Below are 27,138 nucleotides of genomic sequence, written 5' to 3'. Positions count from 1 at the left end.
AACATGTTTATTTAAATCTTCAAAGCTTTAAATCACAGCTTCTTTAAGCTGTGATCAGCTTAAAGAAAAAGGTCAATAATAATTGCCTTTTCTTCTTACCAGAAAAAAAAAAGGTTACAACGATGTGTATTTATCAGACTTAATGACCTAGAAGTGAATATATATCTGTAGCAAGAACAAATACTGAACAATACTGAATACTGAACTGAACTGAACTTTCCCTTAACTGAAAGTTAAGGGACTATGGGGTGTTTCTCAAAGTTCAGGTAAAATTTTGTAAATCAAGTGAGTATCCACCATGGTCCGTGGACAAGTCAACAGACTAATTAATCTAATCTACTTTTGCTAATTTTACAGGTAACTCTAATTAAAAAAAATTTAATTGGAACCCTGCTGTATTTCATCAAATTTGGGGGATTATTGGCCATTATTCAAAGAATTTTAAAAGTCACAATATTTTCCATTTGTTGGATAAATCAAGTCGTTCACTTGTATTGTTAATCTGCAGAAAGTTACATTCCAATTTATTCCTCACATTTCCTACCTAACTCTTTCTCCAAGGAAGAATGCTTTATTTGGCTAAAGCTCTTATCTTCTGTTATTTACATTCTCTAAAATGGAAAGATGCTTCTAAAATCCCTCGTTTCAAAATTGAGTTATGTGCAATGAGGTGGATGGACCTAGAGACTGTCATTCAGAGTGAAGTAAGTCAGAAAAACAAATACCATATGCTAACACATATATATGGACTCTTAAAAAAAATGGTTCTGAAGAACCTAGGGGCAGGACAGGAATAAAGACGCAGATATAGAGAATGGACTTGAGGGGAAAGGGTAAGCTGGGACGAAGTGAGAGAGTGGCATGGACATATATACACTACCAAACGTAAAATAGATAGCTAGTGGGAAGCAGCTGCATAGCACAGGGAGATGAGCTTGGTGCTTTGTGACCACCTAGAGGGGTAGGATAGGGAGGGTGGGAGGGAGACGCAAGAGGGAGGAGATATGGGGATGTATGTATATGTATAGCTGATTCACTTTGTTATAAAGCAGAAACTAACACACCATTGTAAAGCAGTTACACTCCAAATAAAGATGCTTTAAAAAATTAAAAAACTAAAATAAAATAAAATCCCTCGTTTCTCTTTGATTGACGGTTCTAACCCACCTAGTTATCTTGTCTTTCACCGAACTGCTGCAGTTTACTGTCAGCACCATACAGTTTATTTGGTCTCTCCAGCTAGATATAAACTCATAATCTGAGACCATATTTTATGCTTTATTTTTATTATATCAGCCTCTTCTCATTGACCTCCACCAATACCACTCAGAGTATGGACACAAAACAAACAGTTGATTCACCAAGTCTTTGAATCACAGTGGCAGCAGAAACATCCAGTCACCATAAGACCTTTAAGAATTTTTAAATTGTTGGTTTATTTAATAACAATTCTGTAGATTAGCCTATTCAGCACAATGTGTGCCTCAAAGACAAACCTAAGGTCTAACTATTATTAACCTAACTATTAACTGGACACCTGGGGATTAGGACCTAAAAAAGACCATAATGCAAATAGGCAGAATTCACCATACTCATTAAGAGCACAGGCTCCAGGGCCAGAAAGCAGCTCTACCACTTAGATGCTATTTAACTTTGGAAAAAATTACTTAATGTCTTTGTGCCTCAAGTTTACCAATATATAAAACAGGGTTGATAATACCAACCACTGGTGTGAAAAAGTGTCCAATGTATGTTAGTCATTATTAATTATTCTTTATAAAAGAACAGACCCAATACTCTCAGAGCCACTGAATGATCAACAGTGCCGCTAATACTGAACTTACAATGGCGTCCTCTAAAATGACTTGGTTACTTTCTAGCCTTTTGTATGCATATGCATAGAACACTGATTAGGCAGTAATGTCGACTGGGTATGATTAACCACTGGCTTTCAGATTGTAGAAAAAATTACCGCTACCATTTTAACATGGTGGCAGAGAAAACGGATGTATGATTGTTTTCACTTCAGTTCACTTCTAGGGAGTAAAACCAGATGATTGGTGGTAACACCAGGAGAAATCAGTAAGCTCTGCTGGTGACTGATAAGGTCATGAAGATTCTACAGAGGCAAATAAATCAACTAGCCACCGGATCAATCAGACAAGTGACGTGGAAACAGTGGGAAGCCCTTCTCTTTCTGAAGAAGAGCAAGGAAAACTTCCTCCCATGGCTTAGCTTCTTCGTAAGTCTACTCTGCAGAGACTCCCTGTTGCAAGGGAAGTAGGGAAGCAGAAAAATCTGCAAATATCTCCCAACATGTAATTAATGGTTCGCTGATCTTTTTTATCAATTATCCTAGATGAAACACTCCATCAAAGCTCCTAATAAAGGTATAAACTTTTCATTTAACTAACTTTACAGTATGTACGTAAGTTCACTTAGAATTCTCTTGAGGGTGGAGGGTTGGGGAGGAAGGAGATGCAGGGCCAAGCTGCAAATGTGCTGGATAGTGCTTCATAGAGAACACTTGTCCAACTCTTCTTGTGATTTTCCTTTTTGTTCCAAATGCTGACCACCAAGAAGGGCTCTTAAGAGGAAGCCATTTTTGGTTGTCAAGGAAATTCTCACAAAGCCAAAGGATTTCTCTCAGAGCTGAGAACAGCCTCTCCTTAAGCAGAAGCAATCAGAAACATACAGGTGGCCAAGTCTACGACCACTGGACTTTTCACCTCCTTACCTCAGAATATAGGCAGATTAGCCAGCTCAGAGATTCAATTAGACCAGGAGAATAAACCCAGTTTTAGCCTTGATATTTTAAGCTTCTGAAAAAAGCCCCAAAGTGAGCTGGGAGGCAGATGCTAGTGACTGTGATTCTTTTCACATTAACTGAGTTGCTAAGCTTTTAGTGGAATGAATCAGAAAGGAGAAACTCAAATCTGACTGGCAAACAGTATTCTAGCAGTGGAGGAGGATTAATTAAAGTGTTTAAAAGACCTAGGACACAAATTGATATAATCTTTTGGGGAGGTAATTGGCAATACATGGTGACCCAGCAATTGCACTTACAAAATTTCTCCTTCAGAAATACTCATGAAAGAATGCAAAAAAAAAAAAAAAAGAACAAAAAAAGTTACAATGAGGGCATTTCTTAAAGGCCTGTTTGTATAACTGCAAAGAAATGAAAATAAGTAACTATCTATTAATAGAAGATCATTTAAATAAAATATGATTCATGTATACCATATAGCCTTTAAGGAAAATAAGGTAGATATCTGTGGTATTGTTAGTTTTTCTAAAAATCCAGTTGCAGAACAATATGATCCCATTTGTATTTTATATAAATAAGTATATACATTTTTATGCATAGAGAAAGTCTAGAAGACTACATCAACCTGCTAATAGTAGTTATATTGAGGGTGAGAATTTGTGAACTTTCACTTTCTGTTTTATTCATTTTTCCTTTGTTTGAATTTTTACAGCAATTTTGTATAATTATGAATCAGAAAAAACTAAAGTTTAAAAAACGTCATAGATAATAAAATGTTACTACAGAAAGTAAAGAATGAGTTCTTGTTTATAGTTAGAATTATTATAAAGGTTTTTAATCATGCCCTTAGGGTGTTTACCACAGGTGCTGCTGCTTTCCGATTTGCCACTTCTAAGGGGAAAAAAGTTATTTTTTTTTTTAAATGAAGTTCTGGTCAGAGGTAGGTAACGTGACATGAGAGCAGACATCCACTAAAGATAATTGTGGATGGTATTCTACTACTCTCTGCAATCTATTCTAAGTATATTTATGGCATTGGGATACAGGCAGACTGCTACATACTAAAAAGAGAAAAAAGTGACATCAAACATAAAACATGCTAGATTAGACATGCCATTTAAGACATGTAAACCCTGCAATCCCTTTTGTTAAATGTTGAATACAGAACACCCTGTGGTGCTCCTGGAGTCCGATTCTTTCACAGGTACCGGTGAGAGTGTGGCTCAGGACCCCACTGGGTGGCTGTCCTCCACCTACACATTCCGATGCCCCTTTTGGAACAGTAAGGACTAAGACACTTGTCACTGTTCCTTAGGGAGAACTTTGGAGAGGGTTTCATGAGTCATGACATCAAAAAGAGAATTGCAGGTAACAGATATAATCACTCAAAAGCTCAATCTCACTACTCTTGGTGACCTACATCCACTTCTAGTGCATTAAAATATTTTAATTTTTAATAATATTAATTAAATAATTATTAATTCTAACTAATAGTGCATAGAAAATATTTTACCTAGGAAACTCATTTTCTTTCTTACAATACTTCAGTGGAACAGAAGAGCTCCCTTTGCCGATAGGAATGAGGCCTTGACATCTATGGCAAACACATTAAGAAATTGGCTACTGGATCTGTTGAGCTGTTTAATGCACTGTGGTGCTCCTCCAACGTTTAATTATAGGAACAACACCAGATGATCCAGAACATTAGCAAATCCCTCCATCTCATCACACACTATCCCCAGTGATCTTTTTTCAGTGTAAATCACAACACACAACTTCCAGGTAGAACTCCTAAAATAGTGTCTCATTGAACATAGAATAAAATTAAAAGGTCCCCCTGGGGCTTCCCTGGTGGCACAGTGGTTGAGAGTCCACCTGCCGATGCAGGGGACACAGGTTCGTGCCCCGGTCCGGGAAGATCCCACATGCCGCGGAGCGGCTGGGCCCCTGAGCCATGGCCGCTGGGCCTGCGCGTCCGGAGCCTGTGCTCCGCAACGGAAGAAGCCACAACAGTGAGAGGCCCGCGTACCGCAAAAAAAAAAAAAAAAAAAAAAAAAAAAGAATATGGGAGAGAGCATAAGGAACCTACAAAAAGTCAAATTTCTTATAGAAAGGGAAAAGGAAGGACAAAGCGGTTTTGTTAATCATCTAAGCAGCAAGCTAACCCCCTTGGAAAGGGGCTCCACAGATAACCACTGCAATGGCTTCACCAGTTCCCATCAAAGACTCCTGGCCAAAGGAAAGCTGTAGCCACTGAACCACAGTTACCAGTTGCAGTCACCAATACTGCAGTGACTAAGGACACCTAATGACTGTAACCTCCTCCTCAACAACATGCCTTTCTTATCAGGTTTTCACAGATGTGATTCCATCTGGATCTTTCCTGACACAGCAGTGTTTCAGCGGGCCCTGAAAAGATGCTAAAGACAAGTATCATAACCTCAGCAAATACGAGCCCTTCTCTGCCACTGCGTCTTCTCTGAGTAGTGGAGTGAGACCACTCGGTGACCAATGCCAACAGGAGGGTTTTCTGGCTGAGCCGTGAAAAAGAAAAGCAGGTGCTATTGTACTCTTCTATCACTGTGAATATGACATAGCTATGAATGCTAAGGGAAGCTGTATGTGAGCCTCAGGATGAAAATCAAAATGATGAAAAAGTCATCTCAGCTGAATTTAGTTGACTCTCTCCTGTATTACACACATGTAAGAAAAGGATTAGGGGGTCGTTCAATCACAAAATGTTTCTTTCCAGATTTCACTGTAAGGTAGTCATGGCTGAGCAGTTTCAAACTTCTACATGGATTACTGATTTCATCCTCTTATTCTCTGACAAAAACATTTAAATTTAGGTCTATCTCTACAAAAGACCAAGATTTCAAAAACAGAAATCGAGACAACCAAGTATATTTAAAGATAACAGGCAACAGATAGTGTGAAAAATGATTACCATACACTTTAGAAATTAACCTTAGGCCAAATTCCACCAGGACACCAATGGATAGGTTCTCAGATAAGCTGGCTAAATAACGAGTATCAGGGAAGTGATAACTAGATAAAAAGTTACAAGGTTATATAAGCGCAAGTGCCTCTCTAAGAATCTTCAAGGGATGTCTACATTTTACTCCATTCACTACAGTCTACAGACTGCAGTTTCACTTAAGGTTGGTCATATAATTGTGAGATGGTATTACATTATTGATAATCTTGAAAAGAAAAAATAGCCCCTTTAAAAAAGTCATTGTACCACTGAGCACAGTATTTCCTCCAAAGAGTTAAAGCTACGAGGTAAAATAATAAGATTTTCTTATCCTCATAGCTGATTCCATACTCACATGAAAAGTAGAACTAACCCACTGCATTTGATAAGCACCCGTGGCAGCTGTAAATTTTTTTCAAGCACAGAAAAGAAATAAAAGGTGATAGAAAAACAAATCAATCTAAGGTAATTGGGGAAGATAACTGGATAAAGAAGAAAAAAAATCCTCCATAGCAACAAAATAGAGGAGATTATTTATGTCCATTTACAAGTAGATGAGCTCCAGATGTATTTTTTAAAAAATCTACTTCTCCCTGGGTGTTTTTTTGCTTAATAAATATAACATCCAAGTTGGAATACTGTTGAAGCATTGAATCACCTAAATTTTGGCGATGCTCTTTCTTCTGCTGTTAACTATTTTGAGCTATTTCTCAATAAAGCAGCCGCTACTGAAATCATAAGTACATAGGCTTGGCACAGCCAGAGAGAGACAGTGCAGTCCACGGATTTGTTTCTTCTGTTTTCCCAAAACAGAATCTTATAAAAAACATGCCCTCAAATTTTGTCACTGTGTAGCTGTCAGAAAGAGAAATTCTGCTCCTCTTCATATCTCTGAACATGAAACCCATTTCTTGTGCTACTGGGAAGTTATACAGCTCCAGGAAGTCGTGAGGCACCATCGCAAATGTTCGAATTGTATCCAGGCAGAATAATCAATCAGAAAACTTCAGTTCCAGTTGGATGGAAGTTTCTTGGGCCAACTTGGAAAAGCATACAGAACAAGTTTGACTTTACTGCCAAGATCATTTCCAGGACATTGGCTAATTAATTATAAAAGCTTTTTCAAAACAAATTTGAGCCTGGCAACCTTTTTTCCCTACTCAAACAGAGAAAAAAACAGGTTAAAAAAGAAAAGCCCGAGTTTATTGTGTGGTGTTTTTTTTTTTTTTGCCATGGCGTCATCTTCTTAGCCAGCCCATTTTCTTCTTCTCGCCCTAAAATGATCGAGGAGCTTTTGTATTTGAAGTTAATAAAATTGTTAAGTATAGAAACAGGAAATAATTAGTTTGAATTTGTACTCTACCTTTAGTTATAGAGGAGATGAATGGGTCAATTACAAAGCTTCTCTTCAAACTTTTTGGTGGGAAGCCAAGAATGGAGTTTCTTTCTCTTTGGAGGAATGAAGGGCTCATTGGATGAACTATGCCTATTGTATTAGATAAATGAAGATGGACAGCTGCTCTTATAATGATATACTCATCAACTCCATTTTCTGGCTTTGAAAACAAAAAGAACACACCTCCTGAATCAAACCTTCCTGGTTTCATCTTCACATGAACCTTGAGGAATATGAGATGTCGGTGACAGGCATCAGAAATGTTGGTTTTAAGGACCACAAAGGCTTTATAGTGTTGACTTAAAAAATGCACAATGTGAGAGTTGCGAGTTAAGTTTTATCTGGGGCACAATGAGGACTGCAGCCCAGGAGACAGCGTTTCAGATAACTCTGAGAAACTGCTCCAAGGAGGCGGGGGGAGGAGCTAGGATATATAAGAGTTTTGCAACAAAGGGCAGGCAGTCTGAACGTCACAAGATTATTGTTAATTAAAGAAAACCAGACATCTCAAGTTAAGGAATTTAGCACTTTTCTATATATGGGAAGATGCAAGAGTCAGAGCTCATTGAAATCATTCCTTTGATATGCACCTCAGCTATCTGGGGCCAGGATCCTGTATTTTCACATCCTGAGTTTCCTCAGGGCTCATCGGCTCACGATGGAGAGCTGCAACCCTTGATGACTGTGGCATCCTTTGTTTATTAATATGGCAGGAAATATTCCATTTATAAATATCCCATTCCATTTATAAATATTCCATTTATCAATAGCAAAATCAATACCCTAAATCATAATGTTCTAACCTATTTCTTCTAACACTGGAATCAAAATCTCATGTAATACACATCATAAGTCATCAAATTTCTTCTGCATATGTTCAGATATGAAGATACCCAAGAAGGTAAGAAATTTCTCTCAGCATTTACCAGCGGCAATTGACAAACTCCTGACAAGAAAAGAACTGTCCCCAATAAAAGAAGCCTTCCTGAAAAAGTGTCAACCAGATATTCCTGACTCTGCCTTATCCAAGCCCCTGGCAAATCTCACAATCAGAATGTCGTTTGGTAAATGTTGTATGGAGCCAAAATGTACAAAATAGTTTTGAGGAAAATTCTCAACAAGTCCTAGTGGACTGAGGTTTCCCTTTCACTACTGGTATGAACTTACCAATGAATCCAATATGTAAATGATCTTCTCAGAAGCCACTGCAATGAGAAGCCCTCGCACCACAACGAAGAGTAGCTAGCCCCTGCTTGCTGCAACTAGAGAAAGCCCGCGTGCAGCAACGAAGACCCAACGCAGCCAAAAATAAATAAAATAAAAAAACTTTTTAATTATTTTAAAAAAATAAATAAATAATAAACACATTTCTTTAAAAATAAAATAAAAAATAAAAGTGAATGTAAACTGCCTCCAGGAAGCAATAAATAAATAAATAAATAAATGATCTTCTCCCACAGTATTTCAAGAGGTAGGCCAATGGTAGGGAAGAGAGCTAGCCATATTAGCATTTAAGGGTGGGGGCAGCTGTAAAAGTCAAGAATTAATCTCAGTGCAGAGGCGGAGGTAATTAAGTCAAACCAAAGCAGAGTCTCTCTTCTGGGAAACACATGTAAGTTACGATGAGAAAGATTACACCAGATTTCAGAGAATCTTAAAAGTTGGGATATTCTGAACTTAACTTGATATAAGCCATTATAAGCTTCTGATCCAGAGGAGAAATATAAGAGCAATGATATGAAAAGTGTATTGAATTGGGAGAAAATGGGGACAGGATTAATTCCCAAGGCTTTTCTAGCAATCTGTTCTGAGATAATGAAGGCCCTACTAGGGTGCTGTTGTTTAGAAGGAGAAGGAAGCCATTTCACAAGAAAGAACATAATTTCACCTTTCCTGCACTTTTGAGAATTCACCAAGGTCTAAAAAACCTCTGTCAGTTAAAGAAGAACATTGTTGTAAACAAGGCTTCATTGTCTTAGGAATATATAATTCAGATTTCTTTATTCAGGTAGAATTTTCAACCAATTAGTCCAAATAACTCATTTCATTTTTGAATGTAAAGTGCAAAATTATACCCAGTCACCATTTTCTACGAGTTTCAAGTCCAGATACCCACCCAGCTAGGAAAATGGCCCAGTTTCTACCATATTCTTTTTAAAAGAAAGCAAATTGAGATTCAAAACCTAATTACTTTTCATTTCAAATAGGTTACTTACTATATGTTTTAATAGACAAACATACAGCTAACAAGACTGTCATTACCTTTGCCTGAAATATCCCCTCAAAGTTAACAACTGCCAGCATTTCCTAGCCCTTTACAGTTTACCAAACCAGTTTTTTCCACAAATCATCTTATTTAACCATCACAATAAACTTGAGGTAGGAATTAGTATTACTATTTTAAAGCTAAGAGAACTGTAGCTCCAAGATTTAAACTGCCCAAGTGAATTCATCTATAAGAGCTGGAGTAGAGACTCTTATCTTCTGAACTTCAAATCCCTTCACACACTGCTTCCCCTTCCCTCAGAGAAAGTGAAAAAAAAAAACCAAAACAAAACAATCTACACATATTGGTTTATTTTAAGTTAGAGGACCATCATTTCTAATCTTTTCCCAGAATCTTCTAGATATACATTTAGTCTTACATTTCAAAGAAGCAGGAATTCTTTGCTTACCTGGTCCTTCTCTGGTTTATCAGAGATGTCATTCAGACTGGAAGAAGTCAGATTCCTGTGGGTCATGGCTGGGCTACCTGGAAAAACAGAAGTGAACCCTAATTAAAGACTTCTTGTTAAAAACACAAAGAGTTTGGTTGTACATTTCATGACCACTAGTAGATGATGATGGGAATGGTGATGATGCTTAAGCTACATTAGGATTCTCCTAAACAGGTTTCCAGAGTTGAAAAGTTAGTTTAGGGCACTAACATGGTTAAATGAAAAATGTATAAAATCCCCAATACTTTAAGTCTTCTGGCTCCATTTTAAGATAAGTTAAACTTTCAAAGAAACGTGTAAAACAATAAGCATAAAAATAAACTCACTCCTGTTTTTGGTTTGCCTTTTGTTACAGCCCTTTACACACATCCTAATCTACCTGTTTCTATTGCCTAGAGATGGGCTTTTTCCTCATCTCAGTAGAGCCAGCGCCAGGGAAAAAAAAGGCCTGGACCTCCTCTCCCCCAGCCTCTGCAGTCCTTCCTAGGGCACCACTTGCTCTGATCAACCCAAAAAAGCCATCTGCACTCCATTCTCTGCCTAACACTTTGATCAAGAATATTTCTCCGTAGTGGGCATCTGATCCAGAATCCCCATTCTTTGCCTCCAAGCAGTGTTATCACAGCTCCCCTTATTTCCTGCATTCCCATTTGCCAGACTAAAGTAAGTGTATCTCTTCTTCCCCTTAACACGTCAAACTTCTTATTCATGTCAAGTGATGGATTTCATCAGGAATACTCCATGGGAACCAAGCTCCCCGGCTGTAAAGCTGCTGTAGGTAAAATCCATTGGCAATCCAGCCAGTGACTTCAGACATGGTTATATGAGAACAGAGAGGAGGGACATCTTGAAGAGGGATAGACCATTTTCAAATAGACTGGTTAATCAACAAAATACTGAGCTTTCATTCTAGAGTTGAACCTGAAATTTCCAGGCTTACTAAGCAAAAGAGTAATTCTTCAAAGCCAGGGTGTTTAACCCACCCCCCTGCAGGGTGCTGAGTAATGCGTTCAGCATTTAATCCCCTGTGATCTGACTCAGGCTGGTCTTCACACCAAGAGGACAAGGGTTGAAAAACAAGGATCAAGGTTTGACACAGCTTCACATTTACTTCCACATAATTCTTTAGATTACAGATTTCCATTCCTTCAGACCAAACTATCTACACATAATTTTGCAAAAGACTCAAATCTACCCCCTAATAATTTAACGTCTATATAACAGCAGCTCTTTAAATAATATAATTGTCTTGAACTACTAGATCAATTTTCCTGAGTTGGCAAAACAGGATATTTTCCACTCTGCTGCATTTCATTGAGTAAGCATGGCCTAGATCTCTTAAACACTTTACCTGGTAGGATGTTTTATTCTAGGAAAATTTGAGCACAGGGCATTTTTCAAAGGAAATTAACATGTGAAAAACTGTTTTATGAGCAAAATTAAAAGAAGCTCTTTGAAAGCCACATTTTCTTCTCTGAACCGCATACTAGGTTTCTAGTGTCCACTCAATACAAAAGACACCAGGCCCAAACAAGAATGCCTCCAAATAATGCTGGGCTTGAAACTAAGGAAATGATGAGTACATACAATTTTACACTTTACATTAGAAAATAAAACTAGTCTTTGGGACTAAATGGGTGAAAATTCTACCTGCATAAGAAATCTGAACTAGATATTCTTAGTGCAATGAAGTCTTAGCAAATCCTTAATCGTAAGTTAAAAGCAACTTATGTAAATGAATAGATGAGATTGATTTCTAATTATTAAATCACTTGTACATAAGCAGCAATACTGAAATGAATTTGAAAGCAATTTTTCATTAAGTAATTTAAATTTCCTGGGCAATATTCTAAACTCACTGATTTGCTTTGGAAATTCTTTATAAATACTACGAAGGTATATTTCAACTCAAGCACTGTCCTAACTGCTGCAAAATATGAATAAGTAGAAGCCAAATGAATAAAGTTTCCATTATAATGGTAATCCTAATTGATGTCACAACTTTTCCAAGAAACCTCATATACTGTCTCATTTCTCTCATTTCTGAAAGACAGTTATAGGATGGCTATCTATATTTGTACTATATGGGGGAGTAGGGAGGCACAGGGATAAGGAAGATGCAGGAACCAGATGGGGAAGAGGAGGCCAAAGTTAAGAAACAATCACATCTATTGTTCCTCCCAACCTTATCTGATTCTCATTAATAAAAGTAATATTAACAGCTTCACTGATGTTTAACTTTGTACTACACTGAAAGAATTCAGAAGTCAACACTTTTAGGTAAACCTTAAGCAAGATGATCAGCATTCTTGCGTCTTTTCCCATCTCCCTCCCTATCAAACTCTTCACCCTTACCCTGCAACACCCTGAACGAGGGAAAAAAGCTTCCCAATGTTCTAAATCAGTGGTGGCCAAAGTGTGGTTCCCAAACCAGCAGTATCAGCATCACCTGAGCACGTGTTAGAAATGTAAATTCTTGGAACTCACCCCAGACCAACTATATCAAACTCTGGGTAAGGGGTCTAGCAAGGTGGGTTTTAACAAACCTTTGAAATGATTCTGAAGCAAGCTAAAGTTGGAGAACCACTGCTCTAAATAAATCAGTTATCTTAACCGGAGGCTGTGTCCAGGTCAGAACTGAATTGAAAGAAACATAACTTGACGTAGCAAGAGAGGTAGCTCTGATAAACTTGTCCTCCCCTCCAAGCCACTGCTCCAAACTATCATATCTCAAGAAAATCATTAAGTTAGCATCCTTGCCACATAAACACACACAAAAAGATCATACATGGCCCTTCCTCTAAATCCTCGCCTACACAATCAAATAAATAAATAACTTTGTTAACAGAACTCACTGTTTAATCAGCCTTTTCCAGAAACATATCACCCAAATCAAAGAAGACAAGGACAAGATATTACAAACCAGATTATATCTGGGAATCAGAAATTTCCATGAGGCACTTCAGCAAACCTGGGAAACTTACACAACAGGACCCTAACAATGTTCTACTGTGGATATTTTGCACCTAACAGTCAACAAGACACATTGTCAGGATAAGTCAGTGTTTTCTAGACTTTTGGCCTATAATGTGAACTCATTATACTGCAATCTTGAGTGAGTGGGGATAGCAGAGGCAAATGTCACCTTGTAACAAAAAGGTGAAATACAAGCCTACCCCAAAGCATGCTACTTATTGTGCAAGTGATGATTCACCTACTCAAAGCTACCACTAATAGGCCTTTTCTATCTAATATCCAGGGTAAATGAACATCTCATAACTGGTTTCCGTTCAAAGGAACTTTGTTTGTTTGTTTATTATTTTTGAATTTTATTTTATTTATTTTTTTATGCAGCAGGTTCTTATTAGTCATCCATTTTATACACATCAGTGTATACATGTCAATCCCCATCTCCCAATTCTTCACACCACTATCCCCACCCCACCGCAGCTCACCCGCCTTGGTGTCCATACGCTTGTTCTCTACATCTGTGCCTCAATTTCTACCCTGCAAACCGGTTCATCTATATCATTTTTCTAGGTTCCACATATATGTGTTAATATATGATATTTGCTTTCCTCTTCCTGATTTACTTCACTCTGAATGACAGTCTCTAGATCCATCCACGTCTCTACAAATGACCCAATTTCATTCCTTTTTATGGCTGAGTAATATTCCATTGTATATATGTGCCACATCTTCTTTACCCATTCATTTGTCGATGGGCATTTAGGTTGCTTCCATGTCCTGACTATTGTAAATAGTGCTGCAATGAATATTGGAGTGCATGTGTCTTTTTGAATTATGGTTTTCTCTGGGTATATGCCCAGTAGTGGGATTTCTGAGTCATATGGTAATTCTACTTTTAGTTTTTTAAGGAACCTCCATACCGTTCTCCATAGTGGCTGTATCAATTTACATTCCCACTAACAGTGCAAGAGGGTTCCCTTTTCTCCACACCCTCTCCAGCACTTGTTGTTGGTAGATTTTCTGATGATGCCCATTCTAACTGGTATGAGGTGATACTTCATTATAGTTTTGATTTGCATTTCTCTAATAATTAGTGATGTTGAGCAGCTTTTCATGTGCTTCTTGGCCATCTGTATGTCTTCTTTGGAGAAATGTCTATTTAGGTCTTCTGCCCATTTTTGGATTGGGTTGTTTGTTTTTTTAATATTGAGCTGCATGAGCTGTTTATATATTTTGGAGATTAATCCTTTGTCCCTTGATTCATTTGTAAATATTTTCTCCCATTCTGAGGGTTGTCTTTTCACCTTGTTTGTAGTTTCCTTTGCTGTGCAAAAGTTTTTAAGTTTCATTAGGGCCCATTTGTTTATTTTTCTTTTTATTTACATTACTCTAGGAGGTGGATCCAAAAAGATCTTGCTGTGATTTATGTCACACAGTGTTCTTCCTATGTTTTCCTCTAAGAGTTTTATAGTGTCCAGTCTTACATTTAGGCCTCTAATCCATTTTGATTTTATTTCTGTGTATGGTGTTAGGGAGTGTTCTAATTTCATTCTTTTACATGTAGCTGTTCAGTTTTCCCAGCACCACTTATTGAAGACACTGTCTTTTCTCCATTGTATATCCTTGCCTCCTTTGTCATAGATTAGTTGACCATAGGTGCATGTGTTTACCTCTGGGCTTTCTACCCTGTTCCATTGATCTATATTTGTTTTGGGGCCAGTACCATATTGTCTTGATTACTGTAGCTTTGTAGTATAGCCTGAAGTCAGGGAGTCTGATTCCTCCAGCTCCGTTTTTTTTCCCTCAAGACTGCTTTGGCTATTCGGGGTCTTTTGTGTCTCCACACAAATTTTAAGATTTTTTGTTCTATTTCTGTAAAAAATGCCACTGGTAATTTGATAGGGATTGCATTGAATCTGTAGATTGCTTTGGGTAGTATAGTCATTTTCACAATGTTGATTCCTCCAATCCAAGAATATGGCATATCTCTCCATCTGTTGGTATCATCTTTGATTTCTTTCATCAGTGTCTGAGAGTTTCCTGCATACAGGTCTTTTGTCTCCCTAGGTAGGTTTATTCCTAGGTATTTTATTCTTTTTGTTGCAGTGGTAAATGGGAGTGTTTCCTTAATTTCTCGTTCAGATTTTTCATCATTAGTGTACAGAAATGCAAGGGATTTCTGTGCATTAATTTTGTATCCTGCTACTTTACCAAATTCATTGACTAGCTCTAGTAGTTTTCTGGTAGCATCTTTAGGATTCTCTATGAATAGTATCATGTCATCTGCAAACAGTGACAGTTTTACTTCTTCTTTTCCAATTTGTATTCCTTTTATTTCTTTTGCTTCTCTGATTGCCATGGCTAGGACTTCCAAAACTATGTTGAATAAGCGTGGTGAGAGTGGACATCCTTGTCTTGTTCCTGACCTTAGAGGAAATGCTTTCAGTTTTTCACCATTGAGAATGATGTTTGTTGTGGGTTTGTCATATATGGCCTTTATTATGTTGAGGTAGGTTCCCCCTATGCCCAGTTTCTGGAGAGTTTTTATCATGAATGGGTGTTGAGTTTTGTCAAAAGCTTTTTCTGCATCTATTGAGATGAGCATATGGTTTTTATTCTTCAATTTGTTAATATGGTGTATCACATTGATTGATTTGCGTATACTGAAGAATCCTTGCATCCCTGGGATAAATCCCACTTGATCATGGTGTATGATCCTTTTAATGTGTTATGGGATTCTGTTTGCTAGTATTTTGTAGAGGATTTTTGCATCATATTCATGAATGATATTGGTTTGTAATTTGCTTTTTTTGTAGTATCTTTGTCTGGTTTTGGTATCTGGGTGATGGTGGCCTCATAGAATGAGATTGGGAGTGTTCCTTCCTCTGCAATTATTTGGAAGAGTTTGAGAAGGATGGGTGTTAGCTCTTCTCTAAATGTTGGATAGAATTCACCTGTGAAGCCATCTGGTCCTGGACTTTTGTTTGTTGGAAGATTTTTAATCAGTTTCAATTTCAGTACTTGTGATTGGTCTGTTCATATTTTCTATTTCTTCCTGGTTCAGTCTTGGAAGGTTATACCTTTCTAAGAATTTGTCCATTTCTTCCAGGTTGTCCATTTTATTGGCATAGAGTTGCTTGCAGTAGTCTCTTAGGAAGCTTTGTATTTCTGCGGTGTCTGTTGTAACTTCTCCTTTTTCATTTCTAATTTTATTGATTTGAGTCCTCTCCCTCTTTTTCTTGATGAGTCTGGCTAATGGTTTATCAATTTTGCTTATGTTCTCAAAGAACCAGCTTTTAGTTTCACTGATCTTTGCTCCTATTTTCTTTGTTTCTATTTCATTTATTTCTGCTCTGATCTTTATGATTTCTTTCCTTCTACTAACTTTGGGTTTTGTTTGTTCTTCTTTCTCTAGTTCCTGTAGGTGTAAGGTTAGATTGTTTATTTGAGCTGTTTGTTGTTTCCTGAGGTAAGATTGTATTGCTATAAACTTCCCTCTTAGAACTGCTTTTGCTGCATCCCATAGGTTTTGTGTCATCTTGTCTCCATTGTCATTTGTCTCTAGGTATTTTTAAATTTCCTCTTTGATTTCTTCAGTGATCTCTTGGTTATTTAATAACGTATAGTTTAGCCTCCACATGTTTGTGTTTTTTACGTTTTTTTCCTTGTAACTGATTTCTAACCTCATTGCATTGTGGTCAGAAAAGATGCTTGATATGATTTCAATTTTCTTAAATTTACTGAGGCTTGATTTGTGACCCAAGATGTGATCTATCCTGGAGAATGTTCCATGCGCAGTTGAGAAGAAAGTGTAATCTGCTGTTTTTGGATGGAATGTCCTATAAACATTAATTAAATCTCTCTGGTCTATTGTGTCATTTAAAGCTTGTGTTTCCTTATTAATTTTCTGTTTGGATGATATATCCATTGGTGTAAGTGAGGTGTTAAAGTCCCCCACTATTATTGTGTTACTGTCGATTTCCTCTTTTAGAGCTGTTAGCAGTTGTTTTATGTATTGAGATGCTCCTATGTTGGGTGCATATGTATTTATAATTGTTATATCTTCTTCTTGGATTGATCCCTTGATCATTATGTAGTCCTTGTCCTTTGTAACATTCTTTATTTTAAAGTCTATTTTATCTGATATGAGTATTGCTACTCCAGCTTTCTTTTGATCTCCATTTGCATGGAATATCTTTTTCCATCCCCTCACTTTCAGTCTGTATGTGTCCCTAGGTCTGAAGTGCGTCTCTTGTAGACAGCATATATATGGGTCTTGTTTTTGTATCCATTCAGCAAGCCTGTGTCTTTTGGTTGGAGCATTTAATCCATTCACATTTAAGGTCATTATCAATATGTATGTTCCTATGACCATTTTGTTAATTGTTTTGGGTTTGTTTTTGTAGGTCCTTTTCTTCTCTTGTGTTTTCCACTTAGAGAAGTTTCTTTAGCATTTGTTGTAGAGCTGTTTTGGTGGTGCTGAATTCTCTTAGCTTTTGCTTGTCTGTAAAGCTTTTGATTTCTCCATTGAATCTGAATGAGATCCTTGCTGGGTAGAGTAATCTTGGCTGTAGGTTCTTCCCTTTCATCAGTTTAAATATGTCATGCCACTCCCTTCTGGTTTGTAGAGTTTCTGCTGAGAAATCAGCTGTTAACCTTATGAGAGGTCCTTTGTATGTTATTAGTCATTTTTCCCTTGCTGCTTTCAGTAACTTTTCTGTCTTTGATTTTTGCCAATTTAGTTACTATGTATCTCGGCATGTTTCTCCTTGGGTTTATCCTGTATGGGACTCTCTGCGCTTCCTGGACTTGGGTGGCTATTTCCTTTCCCATGTTACTGAAGTTTTCAACTATAATCTCTTCAGGTATTTTCTTGGGTCCTTTCTCTCTCTCTTCTCCTTCTGTGACCCCTATAATGCGAATGTTGTTCCATTCAATGTTGTCCCAGAGGTCTCTTAGGCTGTCTTCATTTCTTTTCATTCTTTTTTCTTTATTCTATTCCACAGCACTGAATTCCACCATTCTTTCTTCAAGGTCACTTATCTGTTCTTCTGCCTCAGTTATTCTGCTATTGATTCCTTCTATTGTAGTTTTCATTTAAGTTATTGTATTGTTCATCTCTGTTTGTTTGCTCTTTAGTTCTTCTAGGTCTGTCTTAAACATTTCTTGCATCTTCTCAGTCTTTGCCTCCATTCTTTTTCCGTGGTTCGGGATGATCTTCACTATCATTATTCTGAATTCTTTTTCTGGAAGGTTTCCTATCTCCACTTCATTTATTTGTTTTTCTGGGGGTTTTACCTTGTTCCTTCATCTGGTACATAGCCCTCTGCCTTTTCATCTTGTCTATCTTTCTCTGAATGTGGTTTTTGTTCCACAGGCTGCAGGGTTGTTGTTCTTCTTGCTTCTGCTGTCTGCCCTCTGGTGGATGAGGCTATCGAAGAGGCTTGTGCAAGTTTCCTGATAGGAGGGACCAGTGGTGGGTAGAGCTGGGTGTTGCTCTGGTTAGCAGAGCTCAGTAAAACTTTAATCTGCTTGTCTGCTGATAGATGGGGCTGGGTTTCCTCCCTGTTGGTTGTTTGGCCTGAGGTGACCCAACACTGGAGCCTACTTGGGCTCTTTGGTGGGGCTAATGGTGGACTCTGGGAGGGCTCACACCACGGAGTACTTCCCAGAACTTCTGCCAGTGTCCTTCTCCTCACAGTGAGACACAGCCACACCCCCGCCTCTGCAGGATACCCTCCAACACTAGCAGGTAGGCCTGGTTCAGTCTCCTATGGGGTCACTGCTCCTTCCCCTTGGTCCTGATGCGCACACTACTTTGTGTGTGCCCTCCAAGAGTGGAGTCTCTGTTTCCCCTGTCCCATCAAAGTCCTGCAATCAAATCCCACTGGACTTCAAAGTCTGATTCTCTGGGAATTCCTCCTCCCATTGCTGGACCCCCAGTTTGGGAAGCCTGACGTGGGGCTCAGAACCTTCACTCCAGTGGGTGGACTTCTGTGATATAAGTGTTCTCCAGTTTGTGAGTCACCCACCCAGCAATTACGGGATTTGATTTTATTGTGATTGAGCCCCTCCTACCGTCTCATTGTGGCTTCTCCTTTGTCTTTGGATGTGGGGTATCTTTTTTGGTGAGTTCCAGTGTCTTCCTGTCGATGAGTGTTCAGAAGTTAGTTGTGATTCCAGTGCTCTCATAAGAGGGAATGACAGCAGGTTCTTTTACTCCACCATTTTGAACCAATCTCAAAACTTTGTGTTTCTTTGAATTTTATTTTTATAAAAAGAAGAAAAAGAAGAAGAACCAGCCTCGAGTGTATAATCATAATTAATTTCTGTATCACTGTATTTTGGCCATAAGAAAAAGAAAGATTTGGAGAAGCACATTTTCAAGCAGTTTCACACAATGAAAAACAATTTCATTTTCAAAGTACCCACTTGGCAGGTACATACTGTTTTCTGTAAACATTAATTGCATTCTGTACTAAGTTTGAAAATCATTGCTATTCTTTAGCACACATGTAGCAATTCATAAAGTCCTTTGCAATCGTATCTATCATATACAATAAAAAGGAGTGAGGAGAATGTACAGCATAGAAAGGTGATGATACTTGTATGTGTACACATTGGGTAAAAATGTAAACATGTATGCCATGCAATGACACATAAACTGACCCCCCATCTCATACCCTTATAATGAGCCTATACAGTATATTCTCTGTACCCCTACTGACTCACTGATACTCTTTTCCCCCTTTGATGATATAACAAATCTACTAGAAAACGTGTATACCTAAGATTAAGGGTGAACTCATCTTTTTGAGTATAAGTACTTTAACTTACGTTATCTTACTTAATCCTCATATAAACACTTTGAGATTAGTATTATTATTACCACTTTATACATAAAATGAACTTCAAGGAGGTTAAGTTCATGATCACACATCAAGTGGTAAAACTGTAATTTAAATCTGTATCTCATAATACCAATCCCACTACCTCTAGGGGGGGTGTCTCTCTATGTAATTTACATAAATAAAAATACAAACATTATCATTTCTAATGAAGAGAAAATATAATATATAGCCACAAAGAATATATTCTATTTCCATGCCAATTACATGCAATATAAAACCACCAAGGATGTTTAAGGCAGAAATGTTCTTGGTTTCCAATTTAGCTGTTCCCAAAGATGGAGTTTGCATATCTTACTTTTTCATTTTCATAAAGAAAAGGAGGAAAAGATTGAACTCAGCTACTCTGCTTGCCAGAGTGATTAAATAGTAGCCCCAAACCACAGCTCTGTGACAAAGAAGAAAGGATGCTAAAAGCAATAGAAAAGTAATTATAAAAGCAATAATGCCACATGCTTCTGAATGTCCTAATTCATAGCCATAGCCAAGGTGTCTGTAAAATTCCACAATGTACATACAGCCAATTCTCCATTATTTCCATATTAGTTTTGTACCTTTCAAGGTACTCCAACTGCAATTTCTTCCAGTTTCAACCACGAAAAACAGGAATATAATGGGACAGGGAGAATAAATCACTTGGGATACTCACAATGAGTTTGACTGAGAAAGTCTAGAAGGAATGGCTGGGATAAGCTTGCATTTTGTCAGATCAGTTTCCTAGTCTTCCATAGCAACAGACCATCAAGAGCTGTCCCCACCAAAAACAATAAAAAAATAAGCATGTCATCAAGACCTCCAACCAAGTGTCATTGCCCACCTCCAAATAAAATACAGAAATATTTAAAATATAAATATTAGGGGGCTTCCCTGGTGGCACAGTGGTTGAGAGTCTGCCTGCCAATGCAGGGGACATGCGTTCGTGCCCCGGTCCGGGAAGATCCCACATGCCACGGAGCAGCTGGGCCCATGAGCCATGGCCGCTGAGCCTGTGTGTCCGGAGCCTGTGCTCCGCAACGGGAGAGGCCACAGCAGTGAGAGGCCCGCATACCGTAAAAAAAAAAAAAAAAAAAAATATATATATATATATATATATATATATATTAGACTAAGGAAAGTTTAAAATATTACCAGAAAGAGCTCTTTGAAAGAATTTCATAACTAACAGAAAATCAGTTTGGATATTTTCGCTTGTACAATTTTTAATTATTTTGTTTTATTTAGAGGATTTCTGTTGTTTGTTTGTTCATGATTCAATATAATATAAACTCCAAGAGTCCAGAGCCAAGGCCCTTGGTTTGTCTTGTTCACAGTTATAGCCTCAGAGCTTGGCACTAGTGGCACTTAATAAATATTTGTGAATGAATGAATAAAAGCAACTGGGTATCATTTTACTTCCATTTGGAGTTACTACTATAAACACTACTGTTCAAACTCTATTTTCTATGGAGGGAGATGCTGTGTGCACACTCCAAGAAACTTTAGACTTGGAAAGCCTTAGAGTAAATAAGGAAGAAGTTTGTAGCTGGCCCAGAACTAGCAGAATGGAAAGGCCCTGCCAAACTGGCTAACAGCCTGTCAGTCAGTCAGCAGTGGGAACAGAGGTAAGAAGCAATGAAAGGGAGAATAGGAAACCCCATGTGCAAGAAGAATCAGATGAGAATGAGAGGAGAAATAAGAGAAGGTGTCAGGACCTCACTGAAAGGAAAGGAGAGGCTTGGGAAGAGAAAAGTCTGGGGGAACAGAAATAACTCAAAGCAAGTGATCAGCTTGGAAAGTAAAGCAAATTTGGAGAAAGGAAGAAGACATCAAAAGATCCAGATAACTATCAAAGTAGTTGAGTCAAGCTCTAATCAAAAGCTGAAGTCATCCCTAATGTACGGGGTAAGGATGATGGAGAAGACATCCTTATAGAGAGAGCTGGAAGTGTGCAGAGGCCAGACCAGAGCAGAGCAAACACAAAGACTATTCTCTTTTTTAAAGACCATTCTCTATTATTTTGAGACCTCTGCTGTCCATGTGGCCCTTTGTAATCTACCCATCCTCAACTTCCTTGATCCTATTCTCTCCTGTTTTAGAATTTTCTGAATTACTCTGTGGACTTTTCCCAAGATTCAATGTTAGGGCTTAGACATCTCAATGTCAAATATACAACATTTAGCTCTTATAAGTCTTTTTAAATTTCAACCAGCAAAAGCAAAATGCTCTAACCCTAGTGACTCCCATTCTAATAATATTGCACACGATATTTAATTTTTATTATGATCTAAAATAGTAGTTTAATTTTTTAAAGGCATTTCATTCCCTTTCTGTGCACACACAACACACACATACACATACACATAACACTTTAAAAATCTCTATTCAGCTGAGGAAAAACGTTCAGAAACAAACAAGGACTAGAAAATTTACTAAAATAGGAAAGTCCCCATAAAGGACTTCAGGGAATCTGTGGTCCTTGTGATCACATACAGTATTTGTAATTCTTTGTGTGTCACCTGTCCATGTGTGCACGCACACACGCACAATATAATACTATGAACCAAAAGTTATTCTGTCTAAAGAATATAGGTGGAAGTATATAAAATAATTTGTGAACTTATCTCATGAAAATAGAAAAAGGAAAGAACAATGCCATTGCAAGACTACAAGACTATGCTAGTTAGTAAAAGGGTAAGTGAGAAAGACCGATGGAAGATTATGACAGAAGAAAACAAACATCTCACTGCCTTCATTCCAAAAAGGCATTGAACCAAAGTGATTTTACTAAATGCCCTTAGGCCAAGTTGAGGAATTTCAATAGATCCACGCAGCCACATCATTCTAAGCACACGTACCAGTGTCTGATTTCCTAATTTGGGCCTACTCTCTTGAATCTATATGTTAATACCTGATCCAAGATATAGCAAAATTTCACTAAGTCAGATTAATGGAGAAATTCTCTGAATTGATGAAGTGTCTAAATTTAAAACAATTTAAGAAGGCTACCAGTTCAACTAAGTATATAACTTGGCAAATGAGTTTATTCCTCTCCCTTCCTAGATACTTTTAAAATAATAGGTTAAAAAGTCGTGAAAACCAAAAAGTATAAAACCATATCAATTAAAAGAACTGGTAGAAGGACAACAGAGACAAGAGACTTCAAAAGCTTTCTAGAAGAAAAAGAACAGATAAGAGTATTAGACTCTGGTACTATTTGCACTATATAGAAATGGCAGTGTAAAATACACACAGAAAGGCACAGAGTCAAAAAAGGGATCTTCCGTGCAAAACCCTGAAGAAGTGCCACACTGGAAGAGACCAAGTACAATGGAGGCCCAAGTAAGATGCAAGCGGAAAGAGATGAGTTCTTAGAAAGTCAATACGCCAAAAGTTTACTAGGACCCCAGTGGGCAGCACACCCAGCAGCTGAGGCACCACAGGGCTCTCTGCTGCAGAGAGATTCAGAAACGACCGAGCAATCAGTGCAGGAGTTTGCAACTCACAGCAAAGTCTTCTGAATTCTAGAATTTAGGGGACACCTCAGGATGACATTTCCTGCTCACTCTAAAACAAATCCTCTTACTTAAATACAAATGGACAATTGAGAATCATCAGACATTTAAGAAAGGAAGCCCAAGACTAAAACACACACACCCACACAAAACCAAAACACCACAACTTCAATAAAAGAATTACAATTTAGAACATTTAAATAAAAATTCTTACTGGTTTGTGAGAGATTTGAGAAGATATTATATCCATAAAACATGGATAGGATGTTAAGAAAAACAGAACAAGGAAAATGTTTTAGAGTTATACTTTTAAAAACTATATATGATTGCAACATATGTATATATACATGGGTTAGAAAATAAAATCAAGCAAATCTTCCAAAAAAGTAATGGTTGAGGGGGAAAAGATCCAAAAAATATGAGATAAAAGATCAGAGGTACAGAGGATCAATCCAGAAGGCCAATTAGGAGGACTATTAAGAGTTCTACTAAGCCAGAACAAGGAAAATGAAAAACAGAATATTATTAAACAGAATATCCTAGAACTAAATAAAGGACATATTTCTTCAAATCACAAGCGTCCCTAGGGAAAAATAAACAAAACAAACCACATACTCACAAAATCCAGCCCTGTACGTAAATGAATCATTACAAAACTTCACAACACCAAGAACGAAGAGACTACCCTAAAATTTCCTATCTAGAGAGAAAAGCAATAAGAATTGCACTTTGGAATTCTCTTAAGCAACACAAAACAGAAGAAGAGAATGGAATTACGCTTTCAAAGTTCTGGAAGAAAAATTATTTTCAACCTACATTACTATACTCATCCAAACTATCAACCAAGTGTGAAAAAACAATAAGGAAACTTTCGGCCAAAAAATAAACCCTAAAAAATGTCAACCTTTATATGTCCTTTCATACAAAGTCCCTTGAAATGCAATTTGGCAAAATGAAAAAATAAACTAAGAAAAAGAGATACATGGTCTCCAACTCAGGAGAGCAATGAAAGTAAATGCCAGAAGAGCAGCTGTGCAGCAGGTCTGGGGGCAATGTTGTCTTATGGAGCAGAAGGGTAATGTAGGGTAGAGAGGAGACAGCAAGGAGGGAGGGACCTGCGAGAAGGAAGTATTTACAGGGTTTATTAGTGGCCTTGAGGTATTGAAAGAGCTTGGGAATACAGTAACAATAGGTAATTTGAAAAAAAAAGTGCAATTTAAAACTCCAGGTTATAAAAAAAAACTGTACAAGACAGAAAATGTAATTATAACCCATGATACAGCTTTAAACTATTTTCATAGTCATAATAATATAAATATTATTTATGAATTTCTGACTTTAGATTCAACTGATAAAGCACAGAATGTATTCCTAGATAACAAGGATGTAAATCTAACCAATATTTACAATAAATAGAAGTACCAGTGACAGAAATCTGAAAGTAAAATTGGTGAGGAGAGGGCCAAGGAAGGGTACGGAAGCCAATATCCTTTTCTGACAAGGTAAGAAGTCAAAAGATTCTGTCCATACTTGCTACAAAAAGAAATAAAACTTAGATTTATTACCTAAAATTGCAAATGTAATTAATAATGGAACTAAGAATAATGACACAAATGTATTTGGAGGAAGGAAAAATGTTTGTAGAAAATAAGTAAAATCTTTTCTAGCAAAGAAAAAATTAATAGGAAACGTCTAAGACTGATAAATCAGAAAAAGCAAAATAAACCAATTATATGAAGATAACCATGACAAAACTAAAAGAAAAAAATAGAAATAACTTAAAGGGTTAAAAGTGACTGCTACAAGGGCAGGTCTGGGAACAAGGAAGATGAAGCAAAGGAGTTTCTTTTTCATTAGAAGTCCTCTGTGCTCTTCAATTTCATAATCATTTGCACACAGCACTTTAGTAAAAAACATAATACATATGTCTATTTATCATATGATAATGTTAATTAAATCTACTTTTGTTATTTTGAAGTACCTGAGATTAAGTTGAAACATTACTGACTAGTAGACAATCTTGGGAGTTTTAATTAAATCAAATTTTTAATATAAACATGGAGATCAAGATTTTTTAAAGAGTTTAAAATCAATTTTTGAGTAGTTTCAACATGCTTCATGAAATAATATTTACACTATTTTTTTTTTTAATGACGGCAAGGAAAATCTTCCTGAAGCCTCTGTCTGATTATCAAAGATTCATTTCAATAGCTTTAGTCAACAAAAACCCTTATATCCAAAAGTCTATGCAGGGGAAAAAATAGTATGTGCAGAAAAGCAAGCTATTTAACATAGTCTTGCATCTGCAGTCAAATAAATATATAGATATGAATGTCGCTATCAATGTTGATATAGATATAGTTTATTAGTATTATATATAGACATTGATACAGATATAAAACTTTAAAAGAGTAATAGACACATTCTCTGGGCCTCCAGCTACAAATGCAGCCCCTCCTAACTACTCCTGATTTACACGCACAAAATGTGACCTGGAGAAAAGCCATTCAATTAGCTTCCTGGTGCAGTAACTCCTCATGGCTTTGCTCATGCACATCCAGTTAGCTGATACACATTGGGCAATCGGTGGTCACAGGTCACCCACAACTCAGAGGACAGCCTCTAGGAAAGAAGGGAACAAGGACCTTTGGGGCCCACCATGTCCCTATCACATATGTGGCCCTGAACACTCTACACATTTGGGTGTCTGAGCAAGAGCAAAGGCACGGTATGTAACAGAGAAGAACAAACCTGACTCCATACTGGATCTATTGCTTTAGCTCTAACCTTTGTGTTCTGTTGCTTGTGCTTAGTCATGCTGGCTCTGCACTTTTGTCTAGTCAAACAGTAAAAGAATGTTACCTATAGCCTGAAATATACATAATAGCAATGTCAAGCCTCTGCCTCCCAGGCTGGACCTTCAAAAGCGTTAACACTTTACATTCATATAGAGGTAATAAGTTGCAGAACAGAAAATAACATTTGTCTTGTTGAAGGTTTACAGGGACAGTAACCAGATCCTACATGGGCAGGTGTAAGAACAAAAGATGATCACACTCGCTCCAGGGTCTGGCCAGCACCAAGAAGTCTGCAAAAACCAGTCATCCCCGCCTCCCCCTTTTAATATAAAAGAAGCCTGAATTCTAATTCGCATAAGATGGTTCTTTGGAACACTAGTCTGCCATCTTCTTGGTCTGCTGGATTTCTGAATAAAGTTGCTATTCCTTGCCCCAGTACCTTGTCTCTCGATTTATTGGTCTGTCGTGCACCAAGCAGTACTAGCTTGGACCTGTAACAGGTATATCACCTTTCCCAGTGTGCACTGGCTCATATACTCACTTTCTCTGCCTTGGAGAGGTTTATTATGCAATTCAGCCAAAGTGACATCTAGGTTTCAAATGATGGGGCCTCAAGTAATCATAGGGCTACTCTGGGGAATTCTGGTCAGAAGTAAGACGGGCCCACGATTTCCTTCTTATTGGAAACCTCAAGTTGAACTGAATGTCTACAGTTCCGAGTTGATAGTGCCTCACTCCTAAATCTCATCTAGTCATCTTGTTCTAAGAAATCCCAAGGGTGAGAGTCTGTAATTCCATGACACAGATTTGCATGACACCAACTGCCGCAGCCATGATTTTTCTGATTGGTGGGTGGGGTGTACGTGGTGGTAACTCACACCTCACCCTCTCTCAGATGAACCTAATGGGTTCATAAGGAAAAATATAAAAGGAACCCAAGAGATAACCTATGTCAGCATAATATCATGGAAAGGAGACAAAGGTAGAGCAAGAAAAGATTATAAAATAGAATAATAGGGCCTCCCTGATGGCGCAGTGGTTGAGAGTCCGCCTGCCGATGCAGGGGACACGGGTTCGTGCCCCGGTCCGGGAAGATCCCACATGCCGCGGAGCG

The 27,138-nt window shown here is 37.7% G+C and overlaps 1 protein-coding gene across 2 annotated transcripts in view; it reads right to left on the bottom strand.

The window, feature by feature from the left end:
• SLC4A4 (solute carrier family 4 member 4) overlaps nt 1-27,138 on the bottom strand; it is a 305,356-nt gene that overhangs the window by 145,982 nt on the left and 132,236 nt on the right. For both annotated transcript variants that reach the window (XM_060092522.1, XM_060092530.1), the window contains exon 6: nt 9,816-9,892. In XM_060092522.1, the coding sequence (XP_059948505.1) occupies nt 9,816-9,892 (77 nt within the window). The remainder of the gene's footprint in view (nt 1-9,815; nt 9,893-27,138) is intronic.

The sequence above is a fragment of the Mesoplodon densirostris genome, chromosome 1, assembly GCF_025265405.1.
Source record: "Mesoplodon densirostris isolate mMesDen1 chromosome 1, mMesDen1 primary haplotype, whole genome shotgun sequence".
Taxonomy (NCBI): domain Eukaryota; kingdom Metazoa; phylum Chordata; class Mammalia; order Artiodactyla; family Ziphiidae; genus Mesoplodon; species Mesoplodon densirostris.
This window is presented reverse-complemented; position numbering and strand designations above follow the sequence as displayed.